Source organism: Empidonax traillii, unplaced genomic scaffold (genome assembly GCF_003031625.1).
Source record: "Empidonax traillii isolate 1590-97213 ecotype Southwest subspecies unplaced genomic scaffold, ASM303162v1 scaffold1099:size633499, whole genome shotgun sequence".
Lineage (NCBI taxonomy): Eukaryota > Metazoa > Chordata > Aves > Passeriformes > Tyrannidae > Empidonax > Empidonax traillii.
In genome coordinates this window covers 448,434-459,426 of record NW_020956292.1, presented here as the reverse complement: position 1 = coordinate 459,426, position 10,993 = coordinate 448,434, and the positions used below count along the sequence as shown (strand labels likewise).

At 40.7% G+C, this 10,993-nt stretch overlaps 2 protein-coding genes across 7 annotated transcripts in view; one reads left to right on the top strand and one right to left on the bottom strand.

Moving 5' to 3' along the window:
- KRAS (KRAS proto-oncogene, GTPase) overlaps positions 1-4,860 on the top strand; it is a 24,942-nt gene extending 20,082 nt beyond the window's left edge. For all 6 annotated transcript variants that reach the window (XM_027904893.1, XM_027904891.1, XM_027904894.1 and 3 more), the window contains one exon: positions 4,143-4,860. Coding sequence is in view for 2 of the 6 variants with exons in the window: in XM_027904890.1 (XP_027760691.1) it covers positions 4,143-4,259 (117 nt within the window). In the remaining 4 variants the exon portion in view is untranslated. The remainder of the gene's footprint in view (positions 1-4,142) is intronic.
- Positions 4,861-10,035: 5,175 nt separating this feature from the next.
- The window catches only part of ETFRF1 (electron transfer flavoprotein regulatory factor 1), a 2,383-nt gene continuing 1,425 nt past the window's right edge, over positions 10,036-10,993 (bottom strand). The window contains exons 2-3 of the mRNA XM_027904896.1: positions 10,612-10,712; positions 10,036-10,504 (exon numbers count right to left, since the gene is read on the bottom strand). Coding sequence (XP_027760697.1) covers positions 10,289-10,504; positions 10,612-10,656 — 261 coding nt within the window. The 5' untranslated portion in view covers positions 10,657-10,712 and the 3' untranslated portion in view covers positions 10,036-10,288. The remainder of the gene's footprint in view (positions 10,505-10,611; positions 10,713-10,993) is intronic.

Here is a 10,993-nt window from a genome sequence, read left to right as displayed (position 1 = left end):
TTTTTCTTTGAGAGCCCTTACAAGGGGGTGAGGGCTTCATTTCCCATTGTGTAAAAGAAAAACTGTTCCCTCTTCAAGGTGTGTTTTCATACAGAGGTGTAGTGGAATTTGATTTGTATCTTTTGTCAGCAGTGAACATTGTTGAGTTTTCGGTGTTTGTTGTTGGGTTTTTTTTTTCCTATACCTTATTTAGAAAACTGTTTGGATATAAGACTCCAGAACTTCAAAGAGTCTGCTCAGGGAAGGAAATGTTTATCCTCTAGGTGGTACAGACAGTAATTCCAGCAAATCTATTTAGGAAGTTATGGTGGAGAAACAGTATTCCAAAATTATTATGGTACAGTTGTAGTTCAGTGGAGACTTGAGTGGGATAAGAAACCTGGCATTTAGAACACTGTTCTGTGAATAATCAGATTGGATGGTTCAGAGTGTTCTGCTCCTCTTGGAATAGAATTGGACTCTGATCCTTGTGGATTCCTTCTAACTCCAGAATATCCTGTGATTGTTTTATCTTCTTGCTGCCTCCAGGATGCCTTAGTTATATTAGCCTTAGTAATATATACTGAATTACAAGGTAACTGAAAAATTTGACTACCCAAGTTGCTCTTAAGCTGATGCTTTCCAGAGTTCCATTCCTTTGGCTGTCACACAGTAAAGCAGAAGGTACAGAACATCTTTTTCTCCATCTGTGATTTTTCAACCAGCAAGAAGAAAGTTCTGTAACTCAGTGTAAAATCCTCAGAAGAGCTCTTTCTTGAAAGCATCAGAGTTTGTACGTAAAAAGTAGACTGGTTTCTCCAGGGTGTAAATTAGACATCTAGGTAGTGGAATTCAGATTGAGCTCAGTTAACAGTAGAAAGTTTGAATTACAAAAAGTTCTAGATTTGAATTAAAAAATGTCTAGAGTCTTGATTTAAATTCTAATTAAGTGATTTCTCCATAGTAATACAGAGGGGTACAAAATATTTCCTCATGACTGATACATGTATGTATGTAGTATATATTAAAAAAAAAATACAAAAAAAAGGACTACAATTTAAAACTTGTTCAAGGGTCTGTTTTTGGGGCTCGGGTATTTAAGGAATTCTGAATTCCTTATGAATTTGGTGTTTCTTGATAGCTCTTATAGATAGTAACCATGCAAGCACATCTCCAGACATCTCCACGGTCATGGGACCGTGTGGTGCTGCAAAGAAAAGCTGTAGCCAGGAGCAGGCTGTTCTGTGGGAACACTTCTGACATTTCTGTTCCCTCTGCCTTCCTTAGTTGCCCTTTGGAAAAAAACAAATGCCAGGAGCAAACTCTTGTCAATGCACCTTTATTGAGGCAGTGGGGTTTAGTTCTGAGCCTGCTCGAGGAATTGGGAGTTTCTAATCTGAGCCTGGATTTAAAGCACTCATTCAGTACGGCTTAACTTTCCAATGAGCTTGCACACAACAACTCCATTGTTAGGGGGAGGAAGGTCAGCTGCCTGCAGCCCCTTCCTGCTCAAAGAGCAGCCTGGAAAGGTTTGGCCGCCTTTGATCTCACCCCATCGATGCCTTCAGGGACCTTCTGTCAACAGTGTCCACTCCTTACATTTAAAATTTAATGGGCAGGCTGGGAAGTGGAAAGACCTCACTCGATCTCGAGTTCTCCACTTCTGACTCACAAGTGTTCTGTTCAGTAGTTTTGTGTGTCATGTTGGATTAATTACCTGAATTAAAGGTGAATTGTGGCAGGGCCAGACTACTAAGTACATCATCAATAATTAATGATTTACAGAGGTGTAAATGCGAGGATGAAAGCTGAGTCCCTTCTGCAGCCTGGTCTAGGGAAAGCTGTCCCTGCCCACAGCAGAATCACTGAAGATCACTGGGGGATCTTTAAGGTCCCTTCCCACCCAAACCATTCTGTGATTTGCAACATGTTTGAAAGATCATCATCTTCCTAGAGTAAAAATTTCAGCCTTGGATGATCAAGTCGTGTGTTTAAAGGTCCATAATAGTATCTGGATGTTACTTTGTACAAGTTATTTTCTCTGCATTTGTTTTAAGGCCAGTATAGTGAGGAGGAAGGGTTGCTCATTTGAAGACTTAATTTGCAGTGAAAGCCAGTTCTGAGAGCTAGTTCTGGAAGTTTGTGCAGAGATTTTTCTTATACCATTCTTGTGTTCTAAGGAGGAAACCATTCTTCTCTCTGTTGTGATTGATTCTTAATGCTGTCCTCTTTCTTAATACCAAGACCTGCAGTAGAACCAGTTTGAATGACACCATTTCCCTACATGAATATTGCTAAATATCCACTTTGTGCAGTAATGCTGAAGATAAAAGCAAACAGCCCTCCGTAAAATAATACCAAGGGTTTTTAATTCTCAAAGGATTAATGGAGGACGTGACCTGCATTAATTTTATATTGATCAATAGTAATACCTCAGGATGTAGAACAGGTTATTTGCAAGGCCTTGCAATATATAAAAAAAGGGTGCTATTAATATTGGGAGATGACAGTTATATGTAACTGTTCTATGAACTTGAAAGTTTTAATTAAATTTAGCCTATACTGGAAGTGTTGCTTTTTGAGTGAAGCTATTTAACACCTCACTGTTGTTTAGACTTAACATATTAAATTTCAGCACCACTTGGTGTTTGGCTGAAACAGCGAATTAGGAGATTTCTGGCTTTTTGTTGTTGCGTGTTTTTCAGAGTTCACTTCCAGTTCTTTACTGAAGTAGGCACAGAGGAGTAAAACAGAGTGTTCATTTTTACTGGCAGCTTGAAGGGAAAACTGATTGGCTGACAAGAAGGTAGCAAGCTGCCTGCCAGTTGTAGGGCTGAATTTCTAGACCCAGTTCTGCAGTGATCCAGTAACATTATACAGCTATTTCTGATCCCTCGAAAAGTTATCACAAGGAGTGAGGCAGCAAAGAATCAAGGAATTTTTTTTTATATTTGTGATTTTATAACTGTTTCTTCTTCAGTTGTTTAAGGTAAAGACGGACTGTCAGCATGGGTGGTTTACTGGGATTTGAAGCAAGGCCAGAAATTGTTGGAGGCAAATAGATTGTTATATAGTCCGCTGTATAACATTGTACTTGATAATGGTTCATAGCAGGCTCTTGGATAGACTACTCTCTTTTCACCGGTTCAGTTTTTTCAGCTATAATTACCCCCCAAAATAATGAAAAATCTACTCCATGTGAACAAATGTGCGCTTTTGTGTGTGTAGCTGCAGTATTGGAGCCATGGATGTTTTAAGTGTCTGTACATGATACAGCACCAGAGAGAATGTGTTCCACCTGCCTTTAACTCTACAAGTTGAATAGACTTGCTTGATCAGGTAATTAATTTATCACTGGGACGTGGGATTGATTGGATTGATTTGCGTATGTGAAGATCTGTAAAATTGTGGTGTGATTACTAGATCAGCGTGCCTGAGAAATTTTTGATTTGAATATGTGTATTAACCATAATTGTGTCTTTGGTGTTGAATTATTGGTACAAATACTTGAATTTACTTCTCAGAGCTCCACAGAGATTATTAAGGCATAAACTGAAGTAGCTGATGCTTCACAACTTCCCTGTGAGGGTGGGGAGGCCCTGGCACAGGTTGCCCAGAGAAGCTGTGGCTGCTCCGTCCCTGGAAGTGTCCCAGGCCAGGTTGGATGGGGCTCTGAGCAACCTGGGATAGTGGAAGGTGTCCCTGCCCATGGCAGGGGCTGGAATGAGATGATCTTTAAGGTCCTTTCCAACCCAAACCATTCTGTGACCTTATGATAATATATGATCTAAATGTGTGGTATTACCTACCTATGTATATACACACTGTATATATACTGTACTTCTCTAGCTTGAGGTGGGACAACACGTGCCCTCTTGGAGATGGAGAGGAGAGCAGTACACACTAAACTACTTTCCTTACCACATAAATAGTGGAATTTGACCTGTGCTCAAGCCCTGAGCTGGAATTCACCTGCAGGATGCCCTAGGCCCATCTTGGGAACAGCTGGAGAGGAACAACCTGTGGTCAGGATCAATTGTTCAAAGGATGGCAGGCAGCAAAACACCTGCTGATTGAAGCCACTTCACCTGGCCAGGACAGGGGGACACAGGCTGTTAAGTGTTGATCTGATCCTAATGTGTCCACGTTTTGTATCTTTTCAGGGTGTTGATGATGCCTTCTACACATTAGTCCGAGAAATCAGAAAACACAAAGAGAAGATGAGCAAAGATGGTAAAAAGAAGAAAAAGAAGACAAAGACAAAGTGTATAATTATGTAAATACAATTTATCCTTAAGAAGTACTGAAGTAATTTTGTACATTACACTAAATTATTAGCATTTGTTTTAGCATTACTTTACTTTCTGCTTCATGATCCTGTTAGCTTTACCTGAATGCTTGTTTTAAATGACAGTGGAAACGTCATTCCTCTTACAAGTGCCAGTATTCTTTGACTGTTGGTTCTTGAACTAGCAATGCCTGTGAAAAAAAAAAAACAAAACAAAACGAAAAAACCAGAAAACAAACATTAAAAACCACACACAAAAACCTGAGAACTGTCTTAGGACTCTTTGGTGCATGCACAGTTGCTAACTTCCTATTTTTCTTACTGATTGTGAACTTCTGTGTGCAAAGTAAACAATGAAGTGATGCTCTACACGTTCTAACATCCCCTATAAATTTTTTGGGTTTATAAATCCGGTTGGGAAAAAGGACTAGTTAGCAAAAGAGACTCTCATTTCAGCCTTTCCTTTCCTTTAGACTGATTATTGCAATAGAGACCAGAAGCCTTTATAGTCTTCCTGTAGATTTTGCTTCTAGGCATCTAGTCTTGTAGCATTTCAGATCAACTTAAATGAATGTAAAGATAAAAACTTTCAGAAAAAAAAAAAGTTTCACTGCAATTTGTCACAGTCACTCCTTAAAGACTCTATTTTTTCTAAAAAAAAAAAAAAAAAAAAAAAAAAAAAAAAAAAAAAAAAAAAAAAAAAAAAAAAAAAAAAAAGACAACAATGCACATCTGGCAATGGAAAAAGTAAAAGTTCTAATTAGGTTGATTTGCTATTGTTAATGCATTGCTTTAAGACCTTCACTGACTTTTTGTGTCTGAAGACCGAGGTGAAATCCCCCCCCAGTGTCAAACCTTTAAGTAGCTTTGTTCTGTAGGTGCAGGATTTCACCCTTAGTGTCTCTAGGAAATACTAAAAAGCCTTAACAGATAAATTGATTCAAATTCTTAGGTTAATTCATACATGGACCCAGAATTTACCATAAGAATTAAATCAGAATTAATGCTAAATTATATAGTGGAGTAAAACCATTCTTCCCCCCCCCACCCAAGAGTGGCATTAAATATTTCTAGATGCCCAAGTTTTGTGTAAAATAGGGGAGAAATCTTAAATTCTAGTAACATCAAATGAGTGAATGAATGAGTTGAATTTAGCTGCTTCATGCAAATAATTTGGGAATCCACTATTCCATGGAAATGGTGTGGAATTTGCACAAACTGTCAGCATGGTTTCCAGAGTCAGTGTTGTTTGTGTGATGTCCGTGAAGTACTAGTTTTGTTGCACAGATTTAATGGTTGGTGAGTGGCATTCCAGTGTCTATCATGAAGCTAGGCCAAGATTTTAATGTTGTCTTTCTCTGTGATTTAAGTTCTCTTGTGATTTTGTTTTCCCTTCCCCTCCTTTTTTTTTTTTTTTTTTGTTTTGTTTGTTTGTTTGTTTTGTTTTCTGATTGGAATTAATGCAAGGATTTTTGTAGGAGCTTTCACTTTTTGGTACTGCAGTAGCCTAGTTATTCTGCACTGAAGTACGAGCCAGTAGTCCCAGTGTTGCCAGTTCCTGTTGTCTCGCTGTAAATGTGGAGTTGTTTGTTCCATTAGAGCTTTGGTCCCTGAAGGTTCACTTCTTCATAGTAGCCAAACTCAGCTGCAGGGGAACATCTGAAGATGTGGCTCTAGTTCAGGACACTGGACTGGAAAGCTGGGAACAGGGAAGAGCAGCATTGCCCTAAGGTACACCTAAACAATTCCATGGAAATTTTACACAGGTATGTAAAAATTGCACTGTGTAACTCGGACCATTTGTGTGATGCCAAAGGTGCGGCTGCCTGAGAAAAGTATTATTTTGCTTCTACAAAAAAAAAAAAAAGAAAAAAAATTCCCAGAGTGACTGTTGGAGGTGGAGAGCTGCAAAGCTGGCAGGGGAACACATCCTGTATGTTCTTTAATTTCCATGTGGCTGAGGGAAATCGTGGTTTCCCCCACACCCTTCACCAAAACCCAAAGCCCCTTTCCCTCCTTTCAGCTTCAATGTGAAACGTAGATAATGAAATATTCTGAAAAACAGCAACAGGAGAACCTAATGTTGTACTGTAAGGACCAATAAGAACGGATTCTCGATGCCACAAAGTGTTTCAGAGCTTCCAGGGTTAAAATGTGTTGGAGACAGTTATTTGCACATTTTAGGCACTCTTGACTATACAAGAAGAAAGTAGCAAAAGTTGATAGTATGCCTTGAGCAAATGGAAGTAATCTTAGGGTTGCTTTAATTTTGGTAACTGAGTCACACTGCATGTAAAATTAGGGCTGGTCTAAAATTCTGACGTTCATTTAACCAAAAACTCTTAGGAAATTGTAGCTGAAATGTCTTATTCATCGAATGTGGATTTATATAGCTCTACTATAAAGCTATATATAAGCTAGTGTTGGGGTTTTTTTTTTCAGCAAATGTGATCTGTAGCTGCCAGTCTGATTAAATTAGTACAAAATCCATTTAGATTAGCCCTTTAAAAAAAATAAATAAAAAAGCCCACAACCAACCCCCCCATGCTTTCCCAGAACATCCCTGGGTGCTTGTCTGTCCTGAGAGCAACTACTGAAGGAGCCCATAAGTCACTGACCACGTTCACCTGTGGAATCGCCACGTGTCAGGGAGTAACACCTTCTTACAGCAGCTTTAATGTGACCCTGCTGAACACCTGCATCGTTGGTTTGCTCCAAACTCAATTCTTCTGACCAGTTTCACTGCCCTAAACTTCTTTTTTTTTTTTTTTTTTTTTTTTTTGTTGCTAACTGAGAAGTGTGGACTTGGTCACAGTAACAGGATGGGTAAATACTGACACACACAATCTTCTGCTCTTGTCTGTACTATGAAGCAATACAATTATTACCTTCAAAGACCATCAAACTGTAAAACAAATCATTTTGTCTCAAGTTTACATAAAGCTACATAGATGGTAAATCTTTCCTAACATTTCTTTATTCCACTGTCTTGTGTTTTCATGTTGAAAATACTTCTGCTTTTTCCTCTTGAGTGCCAACTTCTTACTAGAATGACTTCTTAATGTAATATGTTTACCTGGAATGTATTTTAACTATTTTTGTATAGTGTAAACTGAAACATGCACATTTTGTACATTGTGCTTTATTTGATGTGGAACATATGCAGTGTGATCCAGTTTTTCCATAAATTGGTTGTGTGACCTAGGAATGTTGGTCATGCCAGATATTAAGTTAAAAAAAAAAAAAAAAGGAAAAAAAAAAAGACCACTGTTTGTTTTTAAATTTTTAATGTTTTTAGGAGTACGTGCTGTGAGGTGATCTGGAATTTGTCATTTTTTTGTCAAACTGTACTGCTCCTATTTATTGTAATGTAATAAAAAATAGTTATTGTGAGTTTCTGTCCCAGCTTCCTTTTTCTCTGCGAGAACGTCGGTGCCTCATCCCGGTAGTGGAGCACGCCATGAACTGTGTGAGTGTTGGGAATTGTTCTCCCTTTATTTCTTGCATTTCTTCAGGTGCTGCCTGTCCCAGAGGTGCTGCCCCTGGGTGTTCCCTGCCTCTCACAGGGGAAGGTTTGACTGCACCCGATTTCCGAGGAGCTCCTTTGATGTGGAGGGGCTGCTTTTCCCATCGGTGCGGCCCTAGAAACTGAAGTGCGGTTTCGTCACGCAGCAGTGTACCCTGCCATGTTTTTTTAAATTCTCTTCTAGGATTTTGTGTGTGTGGAGGGAATTTTGTGTGGGAATGGATCCCTCCCGCTGCCTCCTCCTCAGCAGTGATCTCAGAAATGCTCCTTAGGCCCCGACAAGGAGCACCTGGGCTGAGCTCCTCCTAAGTCTACCAGGAACACTGTTCCCACCCACCTTAACAAGCTGGTTTTAAACCAGCCTTGGAAACTTAACTTTTCTTGCCTGAGTGGAGCAGCATTTCTGTTATCAAGCTTTCAAAGAAAGTTACCGACGCGACTTGTGGTCAGGATGAAAAATTACTGTGACTAAATCCAACTCTCTTGTGGATGTGTAAGCAGCAGTCCTGAGGAAGATTCTGGGAGCTCTCCTGGAACACACCAGCACCTCCCTCTGAGTGAGGCCTCTCAGAGCCACTGAACTCTCCAGTTTGCTGTGTTTGGAGCAGCAATGGCACTGAATTCCAGGGGAATTTTTCACAGGTATATACTTCCTACATGCCCCTTGAGGTCTGGGTGAGTGTGGATATCCTACAGCAAATGTTCTGTGAATGTTGCTCTCCTAAATTCTTAAGTTCTTTGGTTTTGTAAATGAAATAGGCCTATGAGTTTCTGTCGTGCTCACGGTCAATGCTGTATGAGCCTTCTGTTAAATTGTTTAAATCAGGGTGTCAATTAAGTGATGTTAAGTTTAAGTGCTGTTAAACTGTTAGGCCTGAACCACTGGTCAAGTCTGGGGCTAAGTCTGGCAAGGGGGTCCAGCCTGAACATTCTGACTCCTCAGGAGGATCTTCATTATTTCTTATATCCTTCCCCTTTTCCATCCTCAGCCTCCACACAGATAATTTTTGGTTGACTATAGGTTTAGATTGATTCATTTTAGACTTTAGTTGGCTTTTTTTTCTCTGTCTGTTTTAACATCTAGTGAGTAGTGGAGTGAATTTTGCCAATGGACTTTGTCACGCGTTTATATTAAACTTGTGCCAGCAGTTCTTTCAGTAACCCTAAAATACTTATTTGTGACAGTGTGAAGACTGGCTATTGCCAACAGCTCTGCTGCAGTCATTCCTTACCTATATTTCAAAGATTATTTCTATCTCCAGTGTCATTTAGTTGGTGGAAACACCAACCAACCCTACAAGGTACAGAGTATCAGCTCTGGCACAAGTCTGTGCGAGTCGAGCCAAGGCCTGCAGAGATACCCTGGAGCAAACAGCCATGGCCAAGCTTCTCTTCCCAGGGCAAAGATCAAGTTTTCCATTCCTGCAGCAGTTACACAACACCAGAAATTAGCAGTAGCAGAAATTGCCTTCAGGGTCCACTTGGCTTCAGCTCAAACCACTGCTGTTCAAACTCCCCCCTGTCCTGACCCCGAAGTCATTCTCCTAACATGGGAAGGTGGTGCCTCTGCAATTTAAGCAGATGAGGTTAAAAACTTTAGGAATTGACTTTCAGAGAATCACAGAATTGTCAAGGTTGGAAACAACCTCTGGAGATCATCCAGTCCACCCCCCTGCCAAGGAAGGGGTACCTGGAGCAGGTGACACGGGGACACATCCAGGTGGGTTTGGGATGTCTCCAGAGAGGGAGACTCCACACCCTCCCTGGGCAGCTGTTCCAGGGCTCTGCTACTGGTAAGTGCAAAGAAGTTCTTTCTCATGCTGAGGAAAAAATTCTGGTGTTTTAGTTTATGGCCACTGCTCCTTGTTCTGTCTCTGGGCACCACTGAGAAGAACCCGGCACCCTCCTCTGACCCCCACCTCAGAGATATTTATATGCATTGATGAGATCCCCTCTCAAGTCCTCTCCAGAATAAACAGGCCCATAAGTTTCCCCTCATAAGACATACTCCAGACCCCTAAACATCTTTGTGGCCTCCACTGGACCCTTTCCAGTAGCTCCCTGTCTTCCCTGAACTAGGGAGACAGAACTGAATGCGATACTCCAAATGTGGCCTCACCAGGGCTGAGTGGAGAACTTTACTTTTGAGAAGGTGAGTGGAAATCAATCATTCAATGCAGAGGACTTTCAAGTTAAGCGTCCAAGTAACAAGCATTAGCACTTTGAACTGACATTCAAGCAGTTATGAGGTAAGAAGAGCTTCTGTTCAACATATATTTTGAAGTGTGCAAAGTGAAGAGCTGTGCAACCACCCCTTCCTGCAAAATCCTTTCACACCTTTTTTAGAGAAAACACAACTCAAGCAACTGCTTGAGGGGAAGCAAAAGTCCTAACTTGTACCTTTAAGAGGGGCTGGAAGGAATTACATTTCATTTCTTTTGAGGTTACATCTCCTTTATTGTCAGTTTTCGTGGATGTGCTGGTTGCACGCGCAGTCACTGGTTGTCATCGCTGTAGTAGCGCTGTTTCATGGCTCGGTATTTCCTCAGGAAGTACAGAGCCTCCAGCTCCTTTATAACGAATTCTCCCCGTGCAATTAGTTGCTTAATTTTCTCGGGGTCTTTCTCATCCTTGTGTTTCAGGAAAGCTGCTTTCAAACGGGTTCTAAAGTAGTCTGCTCCTTTGGGGTACTCCCTTCCAAGGTACAGCAGCTTGGAGAGAAAAAAAAAAAATGACGTGTTTTTAAGAAACTGAGTGTGCAGTGAAAGAGGTTCATTTTCTGGTTAAGGAAGGTGCTGGTGGCATTTAAGACACTTACATTTTTGTACAGTCTCACCACTTCACCTCTTAAAGAATTGGCCATTGTCACATTTCGGTGAACTCTTTGTTCTTGTCTGATTGGTTTGGTTTGGTTTTTTTTTACCTGAGGGATAATCAGTTGGACATTAGCCTTGCCTGGGAGTCAGTAAACCCCAGCCTCCTCCTCCTCCTCCTCCCTAGGGCTCCTGTATCCTACTGAGTCCCCTTGGCTCTAACTCCTTATTTTCTGGTTCTACTCTGTCTCTTCCACTTTTGGCTTCCTAATTTTTGTTCCATTTAGCTGCTCTTTCTCTTCTCTCTCACCTCTGATGGAAAACAAGAAACTTCCAAAAGCTTTCAACCACTGTGGCACTTTGTGCTGTTCATCAGCCTCTTCCTCA